The 25,731-nt window shown below is 33.4% G+C and overlaps 2 protein-coding genes and 1 long non-coding RNA gene across 5 annotated transcripts; 2 read left to right on the forward strand and 1 right to left on the reverse strand.

Moving 5' to 3' along the window:
* Positions 1–8,627: 8,627 nt before the first annotated feature.
* On the reverse strand, positions 8,628–9,650 carry LOC129310956 (uncharacterized). Its single transcript, XR_008593196.1, has 2 exons — positions 9,253–9,650; positions 8,628–8,853 (listed from the first exon to the last, which is right to left on the reverse strand). It is a non-coding gene; the product is annotated as an uncharacterized LOC129310956 (long non-coding RNA).
* Positions 9,651–10,562: 912 nt separating this feature from the next.
* Positions 10,563–12,339, forward strand: LOC129311828 (UDP-glycosyltransferase 708G1-like). 2 transcript variants are annotated; one of them, XM_054954301.1, is made up of 2 exons: positions 10,563–10,864; positions 10,940–12,339. In XM_054954301.1, the coding sequence occupies exons 1-2, from the start codon at positions 10,664–10,666 to the stop codon at positions 12,071–12,073; spliced, it is 1,335 nt and encodes a 444-aa protein (XP_054810276.1). In that variant the 5' UTR covers positions 10,563–10,663; the 3' UTR covers positions 12,074–12,339. The 2 variants fall into 2 exon arrangements, with proteins under 2 accessions (XP_054810276.1, XP_054810275.1); XM_054954300.1 differs by having other exon boundaries at positions 10,565–12,339.
* A 3,302-nt stretch (positions 12,340–15,641) lies between these two features.
* On the forward strand, positions 15,642–23,845 carry LOC129311794 (uncharacterized). 2 transcript variants are annotated; one of them, XM_054954259.1, is made up of 15 exons: positions 15,647–15,926; positions 16,259–16,677; positions 17,795–17,872; positions 18,189–18,244; positions 18,386–18,505; positions 18,601–18,671; positions 19,567–19,660; positions 19,830–20,033; positions 21,157–21,414; positions 21,946–22,054; positions 22,324–22,391; positions 22,860–22,929; positions 23,003–23,077; positions 23,163–23,254; positions 23,420–23,845. In XM_054954259.1, the coding sequence occupies exons 2-15, from the start codon at positions 16,357–16,359 to the stop codon at positions 23,493–23,495; spliced, it is 1,692 nt and encodes a 563-aa protein (XP_054810234.1). In that variant the 5' UTR covers positions 15,647–15,926; positions 16,259–16,356; the 3' UTR covers positions 23,496–23,845. The 2 variants fall into 2 exon arrangements, with proteins under 2 accessions (XP_054810235.1, XP_054810234.1); XM_054954260.1 differs by lacking the exons at positions 23,003–23,077; positions 23,163–23,254; positions 23,420–23,845 and having other exon boundaries at positions 15,642–15,926; positions 22,763–22,904.
* Positions 23,846–25,731: the final 1,886 nt, after the last annotated feature.

The following is a 25,731-nucleotide window of genomic DNA, read 5'->3' on the forward strand; positions in this document are numbered from 1 at the left end:
ATTATATTCAATAGGAAGATATTCATGAAACCTAAAAAAAAAAAATACTCATGGTTACAACTTGCAAGTATCTTTGATGAGAGGGGAGGGATTTGATATTATCTTATTTGGTTCAGGAGGTGAGGGGAGGAAAAATAATTATATATGAACAATTTTACCCTCATTTTATTAGTGTTGAGTTAGAATACTCTTGGAAGTTGTTGAACATGATCTCTTAATTAATAATATTTCTAAAAGCTTGATAAATAATAGAGCACAATGGCGTCTTGCAATCCATGTAACCGACCCTACCTAGTGGGATAAAGGCTTGTTGTTGTTGTTGTTTTATTAGTGTTGAGTTATTGGAAAAGTGTATCTGAATTTTTTGAACTTATCATAAAAGGCATAATGGTTAGGGTATGGAAAATTTTACTCCTCCCCTCCAATTTTTCAAACTAAACAAGGGGAAGGGGCCAAAATCCCTCCCTTCCCCTCCAACCAAACACTTCCTTAAAACGTGTGTTTGGTTCTAAGAGAGGGGAGGTCATAATTAAATTACCATTATATGTAATGTTCTCCAAATTTAAATATTATTAATAGCAAAATTAAGACAATCAAAAGGCTAAGCCCACAAAAAATTACTAAGTTTTCATAATTCACAATTGAGGGAAATAATTTACAAAACATTTACAATGGGATCCTAATCCCAAACACTTTCATTAAGCTTAAATCAGAGCTTTATAATAATGCAGAAACTTGGGATTCAATTAGGACAAAAAACATTGAGTTTCAAAACCTAAAGCAGGAAAATTGTGCAAAAAATATGTCATGCGCCTCGGTTAAGTGTTAGTGCACCATGGCTCACTTGACTTTATGCCATGAACTACGGTGTGAGGCATCATGCGTCGCTGCGCATTGCATGAATATGACAGTAATCAGCTGTCAAGTTCACAGCATAGGGAGCGAAATTTAAATGCATCTCAAATCTCCATCTGACATTTGATTGAGATGGTTTTAGTGTCTACACAAAATTTTTTTTTAACTTTAACTAATGGCACAAGTTTCACACTCAAATTCATTTTCTATAAAAAGTTGGACACTAAAATTTATTTTAACACTTTTTCACATAAAACGCACAACAATGGTGTCCTAATTCAAACACAAGTGCCAAAAGCCTACACCAACTATTCAATCACATTCAAAAGACTCTAGTGGACTCATGTAACATACTATACTCAACCAAAAATACGCAAACCTCAATTTCACCACTCAATCTTAAATTTCACAAAACACAAGAGGGAGGATTTCTTTCACAAAATAATCATTTTTATTTTAAATAAATCAAAATACACATGTTCTTACTTGCACAAATTTTTTGACCCTATCCAAGGATTTACAACCAAAACTCACTAATTCAGGTGATAAGTGCATATTTTATAATTAAATAAGTATAAATTTTAGTTTGAATTTGATTATATTTATTAAGATTTTATATCTATTTAATTGATATTTATATATTTTTTCCTCATCACTTAATTATAAGATAAAAAGGAATTTTAATATAAAATTCACTCATATCTTTTTATCTTTATATTTTGCAGAGAAAAAGAATAAACCAAATAGAAGGAAAAGAGAAATATATATATATATATATATATATATATGTTAGAGTTCCACATCGATAAGGAACAAAAAAAAGGAGCCTCCACTTTAACTATAAATACCCCCTTCATCAAGAGGGAAGGCATCCAATTACTTATCTAAATACCTCAAGAATTCTCTCTAAGATATTTGAAGCTCGTAAAAGCATTTTGAAGGTTGAAAGCGAGATCATTGAGGGGTTTCACAAATTATAATTATTTCTTTTCTACTCCTTAATTTTCTCTGTGATCATTTTTCATGATTGGGGATTTTAGAACAGTTTTATTTGATTTTATTATGTGTTTCTAAATTATCCAGTTGGGATAAGGATGTAACCCAATTGGAGAGTTAGCTTTCTATTTCCTTTGTTTTGACTCTTTGCATTTATATTTATGAATATTTTTTATTTTTTTTAATTATATTTATTTCTCTTGTTCTTCATATTGATTGAATGACTGGCCACTATTTAATCAAGTCTATGGGTAATCTTGATGGATTGGGAGGTAAAGAGAGAACCTAAATTTAGAGAAATAAACATAAATAACTAGGCTAGAGATAATTCTAGAAATTTATAGTGACTTAAACTATAGCTTCACGGTTTAATTAGTTGCTTGGGTATCGTGGGAATGAATTCAACACTAATTAAAAGGGGACTAATAATTCAGGAGAATATTAGGACACTTTAGGAATAGTTGTCACTATAATTGATCCGAGTTAACTCAAAGGGTAGAAACTAGTAACATATAGGATGAATCCTAAATCCCAACGCGTCAAGTGACTACATTTTTATCATCATTATTTTCTTGATTTATTTTTATTCCTTATATGTTTATCAAAATTATCTATTTTATCTATTTTTCTTGAACTATTAATTATTTAAATTAGTAAAAGTGTAACTTTCCTATGGGTTCGACACCTGGAATACTCTGGGTAATTTATTACTGTGATCTCGTACACTTGCGAGAACGATCACCAGGGCACAAAATACACACGTGTGACACGATATTAATGCAAATAGTATAAAATAATGACATGTGATTTAGTTGGCAATTTTACAATATTAATACATATAAATAGAGTAGAGAGGTATGAAAGTAGGATTTTTACCACAATCTTATGCCTCAGTATGCTTTCCCCGAACCAGATCCGATGAGCTAGGCTTGAAAATATTGAGAATTAAAGAGTGAGTATAACCATTCAGTAACCAAGTTTCACTTAATCTATATAGTTGTATATTAATCGAAAACAGATGCAAATAAGGAAAAAGATACAAATATAGCACATATGATGAGTATAGCCACGGCTTATAACACTTTCAACTATGTGACTTAAGCACAGATAATCATATTAAATGATAATGCACATATTGGGTTGCAATAATACCAACCATGCGCTCCTAACTCATGCCATACCACAATAATAACAATCGTGTGATCGGACCTGAATGCATGATCAAATGCCAATATTATACCCTCTCGTTACCTCCGACATGAAATCAGTGGCTATTTGGTGGCTACGTCCTGGACAGACTAATCCAGCCTTCCACTTGTGAGGAGCTATCGAGCTAGGGTTAACTCTCTCACTTGTATAATTTGATTTCCCTCAATATTAACAACCATAGGGTGTCATACCTCTAATCTAGCCTCTTCATGAATCGGTAAAAACTAGTTAGATTCAAGCCCTCATAAAATAAGTGGGACAGTCCCAAATAAATCATGAGATAAGAACTACTTCTTGATTCTAACAGTCAGAGTTAAGGCAAGTTTTCAATTCCAATGATCACTGTCAATATCATGTAAGTTTAATTAACTACTCCTCTCTCTAGGCAAACTACCACCAATAATCATGCTATACACAACTCACATGTTTATGCATTCAAATAGACCAATTCATGTCATATAATTTCATATACCCACACTCTACATACTCCACATACTCAATACATTACACATCATAATTCTTCACTTTCACAATAACATGCCATAAGTCAATTCATAAATAAAAAAATGGGTGGCATGCAAGAGGTTTTTATTTTTCAAACCATTTCATAAGTTCACGATTTCGCCAAAATTTGCATCCATAGATTTTATCAACAAATAAGCTTCATATTAAGTGAAATTTAACAATTAACTTAATTAACATATAACTATAAAAAATAAGTTTCTTTCGATTACCTCAAACCTTTGAGAGGTCAAAATTTACCCCTCACACTAATTACTTCTAAAGCTTCTTCCAAACTTGAATGGTGTCAAAAATGAATTTCTCTACAATTATGTAACAATGATATCATCATTATCCCATTTGTAACAAACTCCAATATCATAACTTCATATTCTTTATTTAATCAATCTCATAATTCACTATCCATTCATATCCAATGGGTTCACTAGGTTTCATTGACCTACATTGACTTTATTGAATCAATAAACCACCATTAATAAGTCATAAACACCACCAACACCCACTTTTATTGCAATTTTCGCATATAAATGGGTCCCCTCAACTAACCGTACACAAAATCATTAAAGTAGGGTTTAAATACTCTAAACCACTCACATTATATCCATTTTAGTCAGTGAATTCGGACCTATAGCTTCTATGAACTGAAAATTACTCTCCCAACTCAAATCTTAACTTGACTCTTCATAAATATGGTAGAGAAGGGAAGAGAAAAGCATGAATTACTTATTTTGGGTGTTTGGCAGCCTCAAAATATCCCCAATAGGAACTAATGTCATGCCCTAACAGAGCCTTAGAAGTACCTTTCATTTTCTACCTTCCTCTTCTTTTGGTTTCGCACACAGAGACGAATTGATTAAGTTAGATGTTTAGCCATGCACCACAGCGCACATAGCCTCCTGCCGTGGCGCATTGCACAAGAAAGCCTAATCAAGTTAATTTTGTCTCTGTACGCCGCGGCAGATTGTCTACATGCCATGGCATGTGGCATAGAGAGCATTTCTTCACCTTTTCTACTTCTTTCCTTACTCGAATAACCCAACTTCACTCCAAACTCGCATTTAGGGCTGAAAACACAATTAGTTACACCAATTACACCTCTATAACCACACACCATATCAACTCACTAATCACACTTGTTAAGTAAATTAACCATAATTAAATTTCCTGGATGTTATATTATACCCTTATACAAAAAGATTTTTATTTTTAAACTTTTTATCATACAAATAAAATTTACATCTAAACTTAAATTGTATAATTTTTTTTTAAAAAAAAAGAACCCTAATTTTATCAATTTTTTTACTTATTTCCCCGAATAAATGACACTTTCATTAATAATTATATAAAACAATTAATGTCTTGGGTAAAAAATTTTATAAGAAAGAATTATATATATTGTCTATTAATAATAAATTCCTTTTTCTCTATCAAAGAATCACACATTAAACATTTAATTCTTTGATACAAAAAAAAAAATCTTAATATCCATTGAAAGAGGCTGCCTACCAAAGAAATTAAAATACCAATATTAACATCAGTTTTTTTTTTACATAAATACTAAGATAAATAATTGTCATCTTTTTATGCCCAAGAGCATCTAACATATTGAGCATTTAACAAAATATTCAAAAGTCATTAATAATACTCAAGAACCACATTTTAAGCATCTAGCTAATAAAATATACAAAAGTTATTAATAAAAGTCATTATCTAACTAGAATTATAAAACATCCTCATTATCACTTCCTTCCATACCGATGTTAGACATTGAGTTACTGTCTTAAGCCTATCATCCTCATTATCAGGTAATCTTGCAACATCACACCCACACTCTTTAAGCATTATCTAAAGTTCTTCATCTAACAATTGTGGCACTTTTTTGAAACTTTATCCTATGATCACATTTCCTTGTTGAATTGCCTTAACCATAGCTAGCATTACTCCTGTCAACTCATTCATATTAGTATTATTCCCTTTTGACACCCTCTTTTTCTTCTTGCTATATGCACTATTAATAGTGGGTGAGTGCTCTTAGTCAGGTGTATTTTCTTGTCCTGGTAAGTTATTTTATCCGTCAAGTTCAACATTAATTGTAGCTCTATTTTGTGAGACAAGGTTGTTAATATCATTAACAATTTTAGTGACTTCTTGAGAATGACATCTCTTTCTCTACTCACATGCTGTCTCCCCTTCCTCTCCTCTAGCTCTATCTACTCCATATAATATGATCTTTTATAGTTTGGAAAAGAAGTAGTTTTCCACAGCGCTGCTTTAGGTTTAACCTGAAAAACAAGTGAAATAGCATATTGATTCAAGAAAAAGCAATTCAATGGCAAATGCACACTTTTTCATTTTTAAAGACCATTAAACACATATAGCCATGACTTGACCAACTTTAAATTATAAAAGAATAAAGAGATGTATGTGTTAGTCATCTTCAAATTGTAAAAGAATCAGATATATGAGTTCAATTTTTTCTTAGGAAACCAAGCTTTAGGCATATATAGGAACAACATATACTTAAACAATAATATAATCAATGCATATGTAGGAACTTTACCTCAATTGATATATCTCAAACTTCAAGCTCAGCACCCCATACTTGAGTTGTTGAATTCCATGCAAACCCACTCAAACTTTTGAAAATGTCATATATATTTGAAAATTTTTTTCTTAAAATCTTCCATCGATTCTTCACTTTTTCCTTATCATGTTTATCGTATAAAGAACTTAAATATTTACATATGTATTTATAAGCTGTAGTTGTAAAAGTGTTTTAACTTTACGGCCCTCATGATATTCAGTCATGAAAGCATCAATGATGAGGGCATCACCCATTACTCTTGTCCAGTTCAATGTCTTCTTATTATTGTTTGGTGCCATCTTATCATATAACAACTTAATCACATAATACCAATCCTAATATTAAAAGCTAAGCAAATTTCAATGTCTAACTAAACAAATAATACAAAGCAAATAAGATTCAATGTGACAATAGATTTTAATGTTTAATCAAACCTCAATAAAGCTCAATGTAATAATACAACAAATTTTAATGTCTATAATAATACAACAGATTTTTTAATTTTTTGAGAAAATGAAACTTCAATCATCAAGTTCATCATGAAGAGCATCTAGATTTTCTTAATAATCTGCCCCTATCGGATTGGCTATATTTTTTCTAATAAGTTTACCTCAAGCAACCTTATTATTGTCACCTCTTTGAACATGATTATTATTATTTGAATGGTTTTCTCTTGCAAGGGCAGTATCAACTTCGTTTAAAAGATCTTCAATAGGGTCCATGCCCCCAAACAAGTTATGACGAATGCAACATGTATATATAATCATTTTTTGAACTTTCATTCCATATGTAGGTTTAGTTGCATTAGGTAGAATGGTAAATATTTTTTTCAACACACCAAAAGCACGTTCAATGGCATTGCATAACTTTACATGTTGAAGGTTAAATAACTCTATATAATTTAGAAGTGAATTCCTTTTTGAATATTCTTTAAAATGATAGCGGACTCCTTGATAAGGTGTTATAAGTCCTCTTGTTAACATGAATCCAACATGAACAAGGTAATATTTACCTATCATAAAGGAAAATAATTATTATAATAATTTTACAATCACATGAGTTTAAAATTTATCAAAATTGATAAAATATTTTCCTTCAGGAATTATAAGCTTGTCTTCTCGTATTGATGCATTTTTAATGATTCTTGAATCAAATGCAGCGCCTTCCCATCCAGGCAGTAGATAAGTGAATTTTAGATCAATTGTACATGTTGCTGACACGTTCTATGTTGGGAATTCCTTCCTACCATGATATCTAGGAATATCTAAAGAAGATACCTTAACTCATATATGTGTTCCATCAATAGTACCAACATAATCCTTAAAATATGGGAAGAACTTCTTTTCTTTCTCAATTTCAAGAGGGATGGTTGAACTATTAGGTTGAATAAGAAATTTTTTTTCTTAGTTAATGATAGCTATCAAAATTTGATGAAAATGATGAATAATTGTCTCACCAAAATGCCTAAACCAAAAATTAACTTCACAATTTTTTGCACTATATGTTAACATATATAGAGTTTTTGCAACCATTTCTTCCACGCTTGACCATTGCATGGGTTGTAGGCTAACCTCGCTTTCTAATATACCACACAATTCTAGGAGTTATTCTAATGATATTTCTACTGAATGGATAGTCACTAATTTAACTAATTATCTCATTACATAACATTCTCTCTTACCACTTAAATTGTAACTTATTTTTTTAGAACAAGTCTCATTTGCATATACTTTTGCAAGGACACAAGCAACAAGAGCTAGTGCTCTTCGAAGCAATTGAAACCAACGTTGTACCAATAAAAGATATTCAAATTCCTTACTCATCTAACAAAGAAATCAAAAAGTATAATGTAAACCAATAATTATCACAAATAAGAGCAAAAATACTTGAAACTTGAAACCAATTCTCTCATCAAGCAGTCAGGTGTGTGAGGAATTGCTAATTGAACACTAGCACCCCATTTTAACCAAATACACTACAAGTCCACAAAGATTAAAAAATATATTCCAAATATGCCAAGCCATTTCGCAATGCAAATATAGAAGATTGTGTGTTTCTGAACTTCTGAAACATAATACACATACATTTAATAATAAAGTTACTTATGAAGAACATTAGACATGGAAAGTCAAATGGAGAAATTAGATTTAGGCTAGCAAGTTAAGTTATGGACATTAGACAAAGAAAGCTGACTTTTAATATAAACTTTCCAAAAATCCAACTTAAAGTCAATCCCTTTCACTTTCCATGTGTAATGTCCTCCACAACTTCATTTGCTACCAGCACAAGCAGCATCCAAGATTTGCCTTCTTGCCACAAAAGTACTTTGCTTTACAGAGATAGTACCTCTAAGAACCTACCCTAATCTCAAAGAAAGACCTTATTAATGTTTGTTAAACACTAGATCCCAGGTTCATAGGTGCAAAACCATGCACCTTAATAGGTCAATCCTCTTTATGAATAAGAGTAATGAAAGCAGAATTTAGCATTAGAATGAATTGATTTCAGTTGGTTACATACAGTCCACTGAATATAACAACAAATTGAGTACTTCAATGAGGAAGAACAGGCCACAACAGAACGTCTACATCTAGGTAATATTGATTTTCTTGACCACTTTCATTTCCTCCAGCAATGTCTACATCCTGTATAACGTCTACATCTAGGTTCTGACGGTTCTATTTGCTCTGTGAGAAAGGAAAAAAAAAAAAGGTTGAGTTTGATCATAATTGTTATACAAGACATTGCAATGTTAATATTTAGGTGATTGAGTTTGATCATAATTATTGTCTCTCTTTAGATTGTAAACATTTAATGGGATTAGATTATGTGGCTTTTGCCTCAAATTCTAAGTCAACCTGTAGGGCTTTACCATTCCAAGATCAAGGACATTTATATGAATAAATATTTGATACCCCATCATCGTGAGCAAGGAAAAGATGGGGTTTACCGTTCCAAGATCAAGAACAAGGACATTTATATGACTTTGGATTTAAAGAGAATTACTATTGACAAATCATACCAGATCCAGATCAAAGCTTGAATCAAAAGAGGGCAAGAGGAGTAAAGAAAAGAGAAAAACTCACAGTGTTCGACAGTACAAAGCATGGCGAGAGCTCCGAAGACAAGACACAGGGCGAGAGTTTAGAGAATCCAACAAGAAGCACGACGAGAGCTTAAAGAATCTAACAAGATGCACAGCCAGAGCTCTACACGAGCAAGAAAGCATGAGGATTTGCAGAAGCGAGAACTAACGGCCAGAGCTCGAAATCAAGGAAGCACAGGAACACACAGCCAGAGAAAGCACAAGGATTTGCATAAATGAACCAGAATGCATGACCAGAGCTCAACACTAGTTATCGGCTTCTATTTTCTGAAGGGCAAAATTGAAATATAACAAAATCAATGAGGGTTAGATTGGAATATAAATTTTGGCCCCTCCAAAAAATTTCATTTTGAAAGAAGCCAAAAATAATGGAAGGGGAGGGAAAATTTTGGCTCCCTTCCCTTCAAATTTTTTTTTAACCGAATTCATTTTCTTGCAAGCAAACAAAGTCTAAGAGTCAATATTCTCTAATACAACGTGGAGCCACAAATTACGTTTCAAAACGTGTTGCAAGATTCGCAAGAGCAATTTACGAAATTATTTGCTTTGCTATGCAAAAAATTATGTATGTATGTATTCAACCTACTATTATGTTTAATAATTTTCCTTAAAAGAATTATCAGCTGCGCTGTCACGTTATATTTTGTTGATCAATAAAACCCGCAGACGCCAATTGTTGACCATGAATAAAAAACTCGAAGAGGATGCAACTTGGACACCAGCTGGAAGCTTCCTTGTATTTGACTAACTTTCATGTCACGAGACTGCAATAATCTTATTTCATCTTCTCCGATGCTAATGAAACGAATAAAAAATTTGTCTCTTTCTTTTCGGATGCTTTCAAGGCCACATGTCCTTAATGCATTCAAGTCCTCGATGATGATGCTCTTTTACTTTAACGATAGGGCAAATTTTTCTCCTTACATCCACCAAGTGTCTTGACAATTTGATTTTTATTAATATTTAAACCTTATTAAGATAACTTTTTTTTAATAATTCTCATGGACAAAACACTACGTATATATCCCATCAAAAAATCTAATATTTAATATTTTTTAATGTAATATATCAGATGTATGTAAAATATTTATTAAATAAGTGATGAGATACACATGTAATTTATGATGTGAAAATTTTGTTGAGAAAATATAATTTGAATCTCTGAACTTCACTCAAATTTTATTATAAATATATATATATATATATATATATATTTAATATTTTAAATTTTTATATTATTATTTTTTAGTGTTACAGAGAAGAAAGTTATGTTTTTCAGTACAAATCCAAATCAAAGCTTTTCGCCCCCTATAAGAATCGCAGGGTGCATCTTTGTGAAAAGTCTTTCTAAGCAATTTCCATTACACAGTGTCACAGTCTGAGCTGAGTAGATGTCGCTGGAAAACATGTCCAACGCGGCTGTTCACGTGGCTCTCTTCCCTAACGCCGGCATGGGTCATTTAACTCCATTTCTGAGACTCGCCGCGCTACTCGTGGATCGCCATTGCCGAGTCACTGTCATTTCTCCTCAGCCCACAGTTTCTATGGCCGAATCCAAGCATCTCTCTCGCTTTCACTCTGCTTTTCCTCAGGTCTCTCTTCTTCCCTTTCATCTCCTTCCTTTAGATGCTTCCACTGCAAACTCCGACGACCCTTTTTTTCTCCAGTTTGAAGCAATCCGTCGCTCTTGCTGCCTTCTTCCTTCTCTGCTCGCTTCGGCTTCTCCTCCTCTCTCTGCTTTTGTCTGCGATGTGACATTGATTTCCCCTGTTCTTCCAATTACAGAGAGCCTTCGTCTTCCCATTTTCATCCTCTTTACTTCTTCAGCTAGGATGTTATCTCTCTTCTCATCCGTATCCAGATTCATTCCATCCATTTCTGAAATGGATTCTGTTGAAATTCCAGGAGTTTCAACCATACCCAGATCGTGTATCCCTCCTCTGCTTCTTCTTCCCAACAATGTCTTCGCCAAGATATTATTAGAAGACGGTCCCAAGCTCCCAAAGTCATGTGGAATCTTGGTTAACTCATTCGAAGCACTAGAACTGAATCCTCTTGAATCCCTAAACAGCGGAAAAGTGGTCAAAGAATTGCCCCCCGTGTTCCCAATAGGTCCTTTCGTGCCTTGTGAGTTCGAGAAGAGTGAAAATGAAGAACAGAGGAATTCTTCACCATTGAAGTGGCTAAACGATCAGTCTCCTGGGTCCGTCGTGTACGTAAGCTTCGGAAGCAGGTTAGGCATGGCAAGAGAACAGGTAAGAGAAATCGGAAACGGGTTGATGAAAAGCGGGTTTAAATTTCTGTGGGTAGTGAAAGATAAGAAGGTAGACAGAGAAGAAGAAGACGATGTAGAGAAAGTCATTGGGGTGGAGCTGATGAAGAGATTAAAGTCAAATGGTTTGGTAGTGAATGAATGGGTTGATCAAAGTGATATTCTGAGTCACAGTTCAGTGGGAGGTTTCGTGAGCCATTGCGGATGGAACTCGGTGATGGAAGCAGCGTGGCACGGCGTGCCGATTCTGGGTTGGCCACAGATCGGAGACCAGAAGTTGAACGCAGAGGTGGTGGAGAAGACTGGGTGGGGCATATGGAGGAAGACGTGGGGTTGGGCGGGAGAAAATGTGGTGAGAGGAGAAGAGATCGGAGACGCCATTGATGAGATGATGAAGAATGAAGGTTTGAAGATGAAAGCAGAGAAGGTGAAAGAAACGGCGAGGAAGGCCGTTGATGGTGGAGGGAGCTCTGAGATTTCTGTCCAGAGACTGATCGGTGAGTGGAAGAAGATGAACGATTCGTGTTAGGAAATTCAATGGCTTGCTTCGGTTGAATTAGTTCCTATTGGTGGCGCTTATTACTACTCAATGGTTACTTTGGACCAAAGATTAGATAAAATCTAAACTCTGCAAGGAGATGCATGTGCGTAAGGCAATAAGTTTTGTTTTTGTTTAAAAGTCCTGCGTCTTCGATTTCGATTTACTCATTGGCTCAGCGTTGCTTTTTGGATCGAGTCAGATGCCATGCATCAATGTTTTGAAACCTGCATTAGAGGTTGAGCTGAGGTCGTGTTTGTCGTGATTCGACCGGTTAAACTGGTAAACCAATAACATAAAAATTAAATAAAAATAATATATATATATATATATATATATGATGTATAAATAAAATATTAATTTAGCGATGGTGCTTATTTGGATTGCTAGAACTAGAAATAGAGACATGTTAGTATAAGTTTGTAATCTTGAAATAAAATGCTAGAGCTGGAGGCACACCATCATGTTATAATTCACAAGCTTCCAATCTTGATACTAAAGGTGAAATCGCTAAAGATAGAGGTAGAAGTTGGATAAAAAGTTAGAGATTTAGTCTAGGCTATGGAAGATAGATTAGAGATGAGATAAGAGAAGACAAAAGAGAACTAAAAAATAAAAAAAAAAACATAAATATGAGTAATTTAACCTAAATTTTTTATTTTTTGGCTTTGACATGATCTGCTTCAATTTTCGAGTCAAATTTAATTCTCTCAAAATTAGCTTGATTAACTTGGTTTAAATATTAGATTGGCTTAACTGATTGAACTAGGCCATTTTAATCAGCAGGTGGCAGTCGAATTGTTTGATTTCATCTGATTTTGAAAACACTACTATGCACAACAAAAGAAATTGACCAACTTATTATAGCTTGGTAAATACTTAACAAGATGCCATAAATTAAATTGATGATATTAATTAAAAAATTTAACTTTATTTTTCAACACAAAATGATTTGTTTAACCCAATTATGCATGAATTGATTCATTAGACGATTTGTTGAAATTTTACATAAAAAAATTAATAAAAAAATTACATTGAAGTTTTATATAAAAAAATTAATTACTATGAGGTCCGTTAACAACTAACATAAGATAATAAATCTTGCAGTAATTAATTTTTTTGTGTGTAATTTATATGTAATTTTTTAAAAAATAAATAAACCTAGTTTTTTTATTTCAATTAACGCTGCAAGTTTTTGAAACTCACCTAATTAACCCCTGTTGCCGCTGAAACTTTTCCACGACACCATTCTTCAGCATCCAGTCTTCCACCGTCAGAGAATCACAAGAATTGTTTGGGTCACAAGGGAATTGCCTCACCCTTTTATATAACCCACCCCCAAATGGTAGCCGCCCGCCCCCTTGGTTTTAATATTATGTGTGTGTAAATATACATATAATGTTTTGGTTTTATTTTAAATACAACTATTACTTTTTTATTTTTTCTATAACCTATTATTATTTTATTTATTTGCTTATTCCTTTATCATTTATTATATTTTTTTCTGTTATCTTTTCACTTTTTCCCTATCTTGTTTTAAGTAAACTATTATAATTTATTTATGATAAATCATTTTTTTAAAATAAGAAATTAAATTTTAACTGCATTTAGTTTCAATATTATTTAAATAACATTTAAATAAATGTAATTTTTTTAAATAAAAAGTTAAGAGGCTATTTATTTAATCTCACTCGACCTTATAAATTTTTTCTTTATCAAAAATATGTAATGAAATTAAGTCCTTAAAATTTATTTCATTTTAAGTAAATTCCTTTTACTCAAATAATTACATGGTAAATTTAAATTATCATAAAGTAATTTCTTTTTAATTTTAATTAAGTCCTAAAATTTAAAATGTTACTTTTCTCTAAGCTTAAACTTTTTTAAACTATATATCTCAAGTAACTTATTAGAATGATATGATCACTATGATATTACATTCTGTCCTGAAAATTATCTCATCTTTTTTAAAATCGGGACAAGACAAAAGCGTGCTTAAGCAAAATAGGCAAAAACAAACATATATTTGACTAATGAAAGGAATAAGTTTGATTGATGATTTAGACAATAAGCAAACGCTCATTGTTACAATAACATGCCCAGAAATCAAGTGTTATGACCAAAAACCAATATGCAAACAAACATCGGAGAGACAGGTGCCTGCTTCGGCAATAATATAAAAGCCAAGCAAAGCCACCTCCAACTTCCGCTACAGCTAAATGAAAACATGGCGATAATTTGGAAACAAAAAGCAGAATATCAACAAGCTTATGCCTCTCTTCCTCTCTCCCCTTGGTCAATTATAATCACTTGTTGCTAAGTGTGAAAAGGACTTTACACATTAAATAATCTGCCAACACCTCATACGAGTTTCAGGAGTTGAACACTACAGTGGCTAGAACCCCAGATGGTTAGAACAAAAGCATCTTCAATACCAAGCCTTTGGCCTTGCTGGTTCAGGGAGAACGGAAGACGATTGTAAGTTTGCTAGTGTGACTCGTGGGCATGAGATAGTTTGTTTGTTTGTTTTTTTTTTTTTTTTTATAAAAACAACAACAACAACAACAACAACAATAAGTATATTATATTTGGGATAGGATGATATCTCAAGAGTGATCTCAAATCCTATCTAATTTTTTTCCCCCCTTTCATTCTATCTTGTAAAGGCTCATTCAATTTGTTTTTAGGTTAAGAAAAACTTAGAACTGGTAATTCAGGCCACGCTTGATGGGGCTAGCCCGAACCAAACTTAAAAAAATTAAGACTAAATTTGACTATATGAATTTTTTTAAAAAAGTAAGATATTTTAAGTCAACAAATCCATATAAACTAACCCAAATTGAGCTTGATTATTAAAATTTTTTAGCTTTATATATATATATAATTGGTAATTTTAATCAAACATGACAAGCCAATCCTACCTGACTGAAAAAAATTAAGATCGAATTTAACTATATAAATTTTTTAAAAATTATGATATTTTAAATTTAATTTAAACAAGTCTAACTCATTCGAATTATCAAGGAGAGACCTGTCCTGTATGAGAGGGACGACGAGGAGAAGTCTCCAGGACGCCGGCTGCTGAATGCAACGTTGCGAATCTGCATTGAGGAGTCTTCTTGTAAAACCTTCCTCCTCATTACCCACGCGCTCCTCTCCCACTTCACAAACCTTGTTAGTCCCATTCTGGCCTTCTCTTTCTACGTGTGTGTGTGTGATTTATGAATACAAATATACAGTAATATAGTATAAATATAAAAAACATTTCAAAACGAATTCTGATCCTTTATCAGTAAATGGGGATTTTAGTTAAAAAAATCTTGAATTTTTAAATACTTATGGATTTTATTAATACAATAAATAATAATACTTCATAACAAAATGATATTATTTTCCATAAAAAATGCTATGCTTTATAATCATATTGAAATATTGATATGATTAAATTGATCATCTAATCTAATTTATTTTAAAATTTTACTTCTAGCTAATTAATAGGGAGGTAACAAGCAATAAAATTAAGAAATATGACATTGAACTCAAATAAATGTTTATGACGGAAATTAGTTCATCACATGAACCATACTGGGTACTGGCTAATAATCATTGAATGAATGAAATCTCAACCAGAGCCTTGGAAAGGCCGGAAAATGACAAAGGCAAAATGCTTCGTCAAATCGTTTTTTTCCTTTCGTGAGTTCGTTCTGGGCCATGTGATATGAGCTAGCCAGAATTATCACCATTGTCGCAGCAATAATTGCTCTTCTTTCTAAGTTAAGTAATCGTGGAAACGGAAGTGAAAACACAAGCGGATTTGTTTTGGACGTCTGGAACTCAGTTGCAGGTATTCTCGCTTTCATATTGCTCTAATAATTAGGGCTCCTCTTTTTTGCCTTAATATCGGAATTTTTCGTTCTTTACTTCAACGAGAAAATCTCTGTTTAGGTTGCGAATTACAACTAAGTAAGAAGTATAAATCAAACTACGAGAGCAGCGTTCCCCCTCCCCACCTTTTTTTGGTTCTGAGCACCTACAGAAAATGCTATTGAAGTATAACTGAAGTATGCCATGCATGAAATTGCATTTTTCTTTTGGTGATGTATCACTGCTAATTATAATTTTATATTCAAATTTGCGCTCTTTTCTGCTGTTTTTCTTCCGGGGCTGCCAAAATAGGTTAATTCAACATCACCAGTAGGGTTACCCGTATTCGTATGTCATAGTGATTGTGGCACGGAAACTGGAAATCTCACCAACAGATAGGAGTTACAGAAATGTATCGGCCTGTGGCTACTTCAGCCACACCCCGGGGTGGATTGCCTACTGACAGCGGGGACTCTGTTGTGACTTTGGATCAAATTCCACGATGGAGTGATGCTGAGCACAAGTCTTCATTGGAGCATGAAATAGGAGATAAATCTTTTCCTAGCTTATACTTTCCTGATCCTTTAACAACACCGTCAGGAACGGAGGGTGGTGGCACTGAGTCAGTGTCAAAATTTCCTGTTGACCATGAAATCAATTCAAAGATATATTTGTGGAGAGGGAATCCCTGGAATCTAGAAGTGGATGCTGTGGTAAATTCAACAAACGAGGTCAGTGCTTCATAAGTTTTGCGCACCAAAAGTGTTTTCGATACTAGAAGTTATTTGTTGAGTTTCAAATCCGATGAATGTGAATTCTTAGTTGTTATCATCGCATTTTGTTCTATTTTCCTAGCTTATATGGTTTTTCTCAAGTAGGCCGATTGTGAAGCTTCTATGAATATTTTTATTTTCATTTTTTTCCACTGGTTGAAAGTTAAAGCTTAACGCTATCAAAAAAGAAAGAAAGAAAGGAAAAAGAAAAGAAAAAGAAACACACAGATACGGGGAAGAAGAAAGAAAGTTAGCTCGAGCTTCCACGTTATTGCCTCACAAATCATGGACCTCTTATGCCGCATCAAGTAATCATTTGGTACTCCGTCATCTTTAACCTGGTATATTACATCTCGGTATATCCAAGAAGCTGGTGTTAGTATATCTTCATGATGTTTGCTGGTACGGAGGGCACCACGAACTATATGATGACACCAATCGCATGTTGTTGACTTGTATAACCCAAAAAGCAATGGGGATTTGACGTCCTTGAATTTTTAGCTGTACAACTTCTGCAAAATATTAATTGTGTTAGTTCTTTGGTAAATTTTAATTGCTAAATTAAATGTGGAAATCTGAAATAGCAGAGTATCTTATAGCTTGGTATCGCATACCATAGTATACAAAAAAGCCAGTAATGAATGATGCTAGTTCACCAAACGACTTCTGCATATTTGGTGTCTGAATGCAATGAAATTTCTAGTTGCTGTAGATTAGTTTGCTCATTTAAGGACATAATTCTGAACTCTAATGATGGTAATCTTGTGTATATTTATCCATACTAGTTATCGAAGCAACATCTTTTAACTCTGAAAATATTTTACTGGACCCAATTTTCTGTTTCCTCTTAATCTTAATCACATTTATTTGGTTCTAGTACCCTGTGTCTGTTTCCAATTCTGTTTGAGCTTTTTCGTCATTCTTAAAGTTCAAGCCATTAACCCCATACCTTTGATCAGCATGATTATGGAATATAAGAACACTATATTGCATTTTAGATATGGATATCTAATAAATATAATTGGGTAATAGAAATAATATTTCTTACCTGTTTTTAATTTCTGCTGGTCAACAGAACTTGGATGAAGCTCACAGCAGTCCAGGGTTGTTTGATGCAGCTGGACCTGGTCTTACAGAAGAATGTGCAACGCTGGTATAGTGACTTATGATGTATTAATTTCTTCAATGAAGATATTATGTTCTTTACAATGGTAACATAGGAGCTTGGGACACATTTATTATTATTAGAATTTTTTTTAATGCTTTGTGATATTGTTTGGATTTATTCTTTGAGGATTTCGTTTGGTAGTTTGGATGAAGATGGCATTTTATAAATTACAGTGGTTCATTATGCATACTGTAAGCTCCAAATAAATTATCGTAATCTAGTGCCATGCTAGGGACTAGTGGAACAGCTTAGTGAATAATGTCTAAGTCAATTTTGTTTCTCATGCCTTTATTTTTGACAGGGTGGATGTCGAACAGGGATGGCTAAAATTACCGGTGCATATGACCTTCCTGCAAGGTTTTTTCTTGCCCTTTGGTTTGGATCTGAGGTCATTTAATCAGACGCCAAGCTACATATCACGCTGAGGCATTCTAGTTCTTTGATTCTGACACTGACATTATGCTGCCATATCTTATAGCTTTGAAATATATCTGGCAGGAGAATCATTCATACTGTTGGTCCAAAGTATGCTGTGAAGTACCACACTGCTGCAGAGAATGCTTTAAGTCATTGCTATCGCTCTTGTCTGGAGCTTCTAATTGAAAGTGGGCTTCAGAGGTTTTTGTTTCGATTACGTCAAAAAATTCTTGCAAGTTTTGTTTTAGTGAATTGCCTAGCCATGACTTAATTTTCCTTGGCATATGTTTATGCAGCATTGCTATGGGTTGTATTTATACTGAGGCAAAAAATTATCCCCGTGAACCAGCTGCGCATGTAGCTATAAGTGAGACTTTTTTCTGTATGATGTGTTTTCAATTCAAACCGTTTGACAAATATTCTGGGACTTCAACTGCGTCTTTAGGATCAGAAAAAAGAACATGCTAACCTTTTTGTTTGAGATAAGATGACAAAATTTGTCAATTAATTTTTGTTTTCTCAAGTTAATTCTCTTTCCTATGAAATTAGATTAATTAACAACAAATGAGATAAGACGACAAAATTTGTCTGATGTAGTAGAGGTAAAGAGGGAAAACTGACATCATGGACTGATATTCTCTAATTCATTTGGAAATTTACACTAACGTAGGGCTGTTTAAAATAAGGCCATAATGGGGAAATTAAAAAAAGTCAGAAAAATGAACAAATAGTAATATAATGAGTAATTATAGTTTCCTACACCTAGAATCAATTTCCCATCCATAAGTAGGGAGACAGAATGCTTGTTTTCGCACATAACTCTACCATAATGGGGCGTATGCAAAACTTCAGTTAAATACATCATGGTTACATCTAATATACTCCCTCCAATTCTTAATATTTCACTTTTAACTACCTCATCAAGGGGAAAAAAAAGTTACATGAATAAAATTGTCTAAAATTTGCTTTGGCTTCCATCCTTTTCCCTAATAAAATACCATAAATTTAAAGGAGAAATTCTGTGTCTAATAAATATTAGAAGGGAATTTTTAAAATAAAGTAATTAATGCTTCACAAACTCTTGTAAAGTGACTTACATTTTGGACCATGAAACTCTTCTCAATGACTTGCATAGAGGACCTGAGGTTTATGCTTTCATTTTTGTAATGTTGATGATAACAACTGTCGGATAATTTATAAAAATTCTGGTTCTGAACCTTGTTTCTTTTCTTTTCCCTTTTGTTTTTATGTCATCTATTCAGGAACTGTGAGGCGGTTTCTTGAGAAGCAGAAACACAACATAATTGCTGTTGTCTTTTGCACTACCAGCACAACTGATACAGAAATATATAAAAGGTATTTTTCACTATTGATGTTTCACTCTGTTGTTGTCTTGAGCAGCCTGAACCTTTTTTTTTGGGGTGCAAAACCCTGAACCTATTTTGAGTTGCGTTTTTTCCCCCAAACTTGTGTTCAGACTTTGTTCTGCCCATCTTTAATTTTTTTCACCCCAATTTCCATCTAGGTTGCTTCCACTTTACTTTCCTCGGGACAAACATGAGGAGGTGGTGGCCTTCTCAAAGCTTCCTGCAGATGTGGGGGATGAGAATGGTGAGACTGTCATAGATGAGCGTAAAATCAGAATAAAGCCTTTGCCTAAAAAGAACGTGTCGAAGCCTATGGAAGCTCCAGCTGATCTTCCTGTCAGCGATGTTGGCTTGGCCCGCAGGTCTCAATTTTTAACACTTGAATGATTTACTGCTTATGTTATTTTTCTAAAGTATTTTACTGGTCTGTATGGACCATATAATATAATCTTACATTTCTTGTTACCACTTTACAAGTCTTGCATGCTTTATCTTCTCAAGGACTCAGCCTCTGACTAATGTTGGGTTAATAATTATTACTCCTCTGGTCTTGTTTGTAAAGCAGAGAGAGAAGATTTTCTTTGTTCCTATTTATAAGGTACTTCAATGATTATTATCAATGTTTTCAGAATCAGATCAGACATTGAACTGGAAAGGTAAGCGGTTCATGGTTCATATGGTTCAATCGGGTTGGACCAATGGTCAAACCGGTGACGTAATAATTAAATTTAAAAAAATTATATATGTATATAATAATCTAAATATAAGAAATAAATATAAAATTGCTATCTAACTTAAAGAAAATCAAATATTTTAAGTTTATCATGATTTAACAAGCCACATGATACATATAATATCAAATGATTAAAAACTTGGTCATTTCCTAAAAATAAAAAGTTTTTTTTTAACAGTCCGATTCTTGAAAACTAGATCTAGTTCCCGATCTAACCATTGGTTCGAAACGGTTCAACTTTCAAAACGGTTTTCATATATTGACCGAACCGGAATCTGGACCAGTCGACTGGGCTGGTTTGGTTTTAAAATCATTGATTATTATATCTATCTTTACTCTTTTACCCCTATTCAATGTTAGGAAGATTATTAAATGTTAGAGTAGGTATATTTAGTAGGGGGTAAAGTTGTAAACTCGTTAAATTTTTAGACAAAGTTAATAAGGTTTAAGGTTTTTTTTGGTTTCGGTGAAAATGTTGGAAGTGACTTATAAATAGGATCAGAGGGAATATTATTTTTGGGTGTCAGAGACATTGCAGTGTACTGTCCATTTTTTGTCTGCTAGAAGTTGTTCAGGATTTTTTATGCCTATATTATAATTCTTAGTACTATTTTGGATCAAATGAACCGCAATAGATTTATGAGTTTCAAATTTCTAAATGTGTTTATGCTATGCTTGTTCAATAGAACACTAAACTACCCATCTTTTAAAATCTAGTGAATAAGTTTTCCTTGTCTGGGTGTCTTTAATAGGACTTCAAGTTCATCATACTTAGATTCATTTCTGGATCCTGCCTTTATGTCCTTAATTAAAGATCCTGATCAGAGACGTCAAGAGCAGTGGGAGAGAACTGCTCGAGCACAAAGAGGGTGGAATTGTGCCAGGATGCTTGGATTTGGTGACCTTGGTGGGCCTCCTTTGTCTGCTGCTGAAGAATATTCTCTTCACTCTAGATACCTTTCTAAAGCAAATTCTGCAAATCTCTCTGAAATTGCAGAGATGAAAATTGTGTGAGTATTGATCTACTCAGCTTCTGCATTCATACTCTCTGCTCCAGTTTTAATTGGAAGCTCCAAATGTTTGTTGGGACTCATTAATTATTGTAATTTGGTGTGTTTGTAATCAGTCCAGCCCAGCAAAATATGATTCCAACCTCTAAATTCAGAGCATTGTGACAACCGAAAAAACCCCACCACTGATAAAACACTGGCATTTAGGAAGAACAAGGAGAAAAATTTCAAGAAAAGCAAGTTGCATGAAATAAAGCCAGCCTCAAAGATACATTGCTGTGAATAAATATCCCCCCAGGAGGGGTGGAGTGGGGTCTGTGAGGAATTTTAAGTGAAGTCTTTCTGGGCAACCAGAAATGAATTGAAGTTTGGGAATGCTAAAATTCTCCAATCCTTTATGGCTTCTTCGTAAACTGACGTGGTGAAAAATGTTTGTTTTCCTTAACCAAATAAATGTGATGGTTTCATGCAAAAGGGGTAGACAATAAGGTATTTATGTTCGTGCATTTAATGCTGATATATTTGTTACAGATACCGTGGTGGAGTAGACAGTGAAGGTCGTCCTGTAATGGTTGTTGTTGGGGCACACTTTTTGCTAAGATGTCTTGATCTGGAGCGATTTGTGATGTATGTGGTGAAGGTAAACTTTTTCTTTCTTCTTGTTTTTTTGTTGAGGGGGGTGTGAGGCGGTGAAGGTGACTTAGTTATAGCTAGCTTACAATTTTTACTGTCATTGAGCTAAAGTTTTTCTTCTATAAAATCTAATCTGCTAGACGTTGAGAATACATAACACTCTTGCAAGAACTGATTTATTTTGTAAATTTGAATCTTTATATTTTTTTTTCCCTTCCTGTTCCCCCGTTTCCTTTTCAACTCTATTTGAAATCGCATCTGGTGTTTAACTTTCAGGAGTTTGAACCTATAATTCAGAAGCCGTATACTATTGTCTACTTCCACTCGGCTGCTTCTCTACAGGCGTAAGTCTCGTGTGATGGGTTTCTAGAATGTATAGATTGGTTTATTCTTTTGTCCAAATAGAGGATTCCAATTTGCCAAGGGCTGTCTTTTTAAAACTAATTTAGAACTGCTTTTGCGAACTAGTATTTCTGTGTGAATTATGCACTTAGATAAGATAAATTGGAACAGTGCCAAACTTCTGCTAATACAATGCCTTTGGTTAGTTAGATGAATGGAAGATGAGATTTGACTATTAAGATATAGTGAATATAGTTGAACCCTTTTGACATTGTATTCATCCGGAAGAGCATGCCAGTTTCCAAGCATTTCATGTTGGTCTAAGAATACTCTGCCACTGTTGACATCTACTCCACCCTTGGTTTAATATCAGGACTGCTAGCACTAGTTGCTTAAGATTTACTCATGATGCTTATTATTTGGTTCGTTGACAAAGTTCTCGTCTTCCCGCACTGCTTTTGAATAAATAGGCAGCCAGATATGGGCTGGATGAGGAGATTACAACAAATACTTGGTCGGAAGCACCAACGCAACCTGCATGTATGAACTTATGATAGCGCAATCTGTTTCATGTTTTTGAGTACTTGTTCTGATAACTTAATCTGAAATGTAGGCAATATATGTCCTCCACCCAACTTTTGGACTAAAAGCAGCAATTTTTGGGCTTCAGTTGTTTGTGGACAGCGTGGTATGTTAGAAATTACATTTTACTAGGGTGCCTTAAACCTTTTTAAGGACCACATATATTTTTGTTATTGACAAGTTTGTTTCAGGTTTGGAAGAAAGTGGTATATGTTGATCGGCTTCTTCAGCTCTTCAGATATGTACCTCGTGAGCAGTTGACCATCCCAGATTTTGTATTCCAGTTGAGTTCTTCTGTTTCATGAGCTGCCTCCCTGTTTGTTCTTGTTTTGTCGAATATTTCACTTCTGATTTATGATTAGACAAGGGCAATTTCGGAAAAGAGGATATAGTTTTTTTTTTTTCATTTTTGGATTTCTTGGGCTATAAATTTGTGTTGTTGATTCAGGCACGACTTAGAAGTGAATGGAGGAAAGGGTGTTATTGTGGACCCCAGAACAAGATATGTGTATCGAAGACGATGATCTTGTCATATACACAGTTCTAGCATATCAGATGATGAAAGGAGTTTTTTTTTTTTTTCCTGTGCTTGCTTCTTTACCCGATCTGTACCACTGGTGACTGAAAGATGTTTTGTTTGGGCCTGAAATGTTGTGTTCGTTGGTTTTCTAGTTTTTTTTTTTTTTCCTGTAATTGAAATATTATTTGATTTTGTAATATTCTAGGTGAGTCCCAAATAACATCCGATATATTTTTGTTTTCTTTTTTTGCTTATAAATGTTGAAGATAGACGGTTGACTGAATTGATTACATGTAAACTCAAGGCTGTAGATTCAAATAAAGTCATGCTTCGAAGGTCTTCATTTTTCTTTCATCTCATCAGCTTTTACATTTACATTCCTCTATCAGTCATCGTCATCAGTATCAATCATTCTATATACATATATATATATGTATGTATGTATATATATTTAGTTGTGCTCATGCGTGTTTATAATCTATATAATCAACAAAAAATTGCATCATTTTTAAAGTTATATAAGACTATTTTGTGTAATTAGAAATCCAAGTTAATTCACCCCATTCAACCAGTAAACAATTAAACCAGTGTTTTGAATGGTTTAATGATAATGATTTGTTTATCACTAATTTGATTATGGTTTGATTACGGTTTTGACAATTAAAAACTAGTTTAATTTTTAATACTCATCTACAAAACTCTAGACCCCTCAGCAATATATAGTGACAATAGGAGTTTATTGTGTGCTAACATATTTTGTTTTCTGGTTTCAATGCATTACTGGAGGGAGCGAAGCAGTTTGATTTCACTCCCTGATCTAACAAAGTGCGTATTTTAATTTTTTTTATAATTTCCTTTTATATTTTATAAAACTTAATATCAATACATATACAATTATCCCAAGCTTTGCACCGTTTAAGAGGCCCGTTCTTAGTTCACATTAAAGCATTTTAAAATATCTTTACCTTTGTAAAATATATAAAGAGAAATCAATTTTAAACTATTTAATATTTAAAAGAAAATATCTTAAAAAATGAAAAATTGTTCTGGAGCTTCATGTCATGTCTCACATCCGAGAAACTTGAGAAGGGTACTGATTATTATCTAAAATATTCTCCAAATATCTTTTATTATTATTGTGTATATATCTCAATTATTGTTAGGAGATATTATTTGATATTATTATATAATGTATTTTCTATTTTCTTTGTGTATATAATGTAACCTTTATCTTAATAATAGATACGACATTTTTCGATCCTTCTCTAGTTTCTCTCACTTGTCTCTAATAGCTCTCATGGTACCAGAACCATATAATATTTTTTCCCACGATAAGTCAGGTTTTGAAGAGTGTTAGCTTTCCTTCGCAGCAGTGTTACTAACTTTTGTCATGAGTTCAGATCTACCTAAATTTATTTTCGCATATCCACAGGCAGCTTCAGTAAATCAACATTTTCAGATGTGTTAACCATTGGATCGTGCTGAAATTTGGTCAGCAAGTAAAAAACATCCAACACGTCATTATGAATGGTTAGATCATTGACAAGTTTCTTGGTGTGAGCGCTATGCTATTCGCACTACAATCTTTGGTTTAGATGTTTTTAATCAATTCATTTTCTTTTATAAGCCTTTTTTTCCTTTAAAAAAAATGGACAATTCAGATGTTGCTCAATTTATATTAATTACTTTGAATGGTTGCAATTACCGTCTTTGGTTGTATATAAACAAGTGTGCTGTATACCTTAATGAGCTAGTTTTTTTGAAAAAAAAAGTAATGGTCCCATGATATTTAGTTGAGTAAATAGAAATCATGACACCAATAAAAGTTAGTTCAGTTGGCCAAGAGCTGATCCATAACCCACAAATTCATGAAATTAAATTTTATTGAAAGTACCTTTACAAGCACTTTTTGAACCAGAGACATGTCTTAGTACTGATAAACCTTCAGGCTTAATTCACTTAAATTTTATCTTATAAAGAAGGGGGGTGTGGGAGAGGGAGAGAAGGAATCGTGATCCTCACCAACCAGCACAAGTGTGCTGGCCAATTGTCGCATTGTTTTTATCCTCAGACAAGTTGAGTTCTACTTTACACATGAAGACTTGAGGTTTAAGGATTTTTATCCGATCAGTGCAAGTCCTATTTCTAGTCTAATGATAACTTATATCTATCTAATATAATAATTTAATAATCCCTCTTTCTATTCATAAGAAATAAGATCCTACTCATTATTAATTTTT

This window comes from Prosopis cineraria, unplaced genomic scaffold (assembly GCF_029017545.1).
Source record: "Prosopis cineraria cultivar Desert tree isolate PC_DT_omini unplaced genomic scaffold, ASM2901754v1 PC5, whole genome shotgun sequence".
Classification (NCBI taxonomy): domain Eukaryota; kingdom Viridiplantae; phylum Streptophyta; class Magnoliopsida; order Fabales; family Fabaceae; genus Prosopis; species Prosopis cineraria.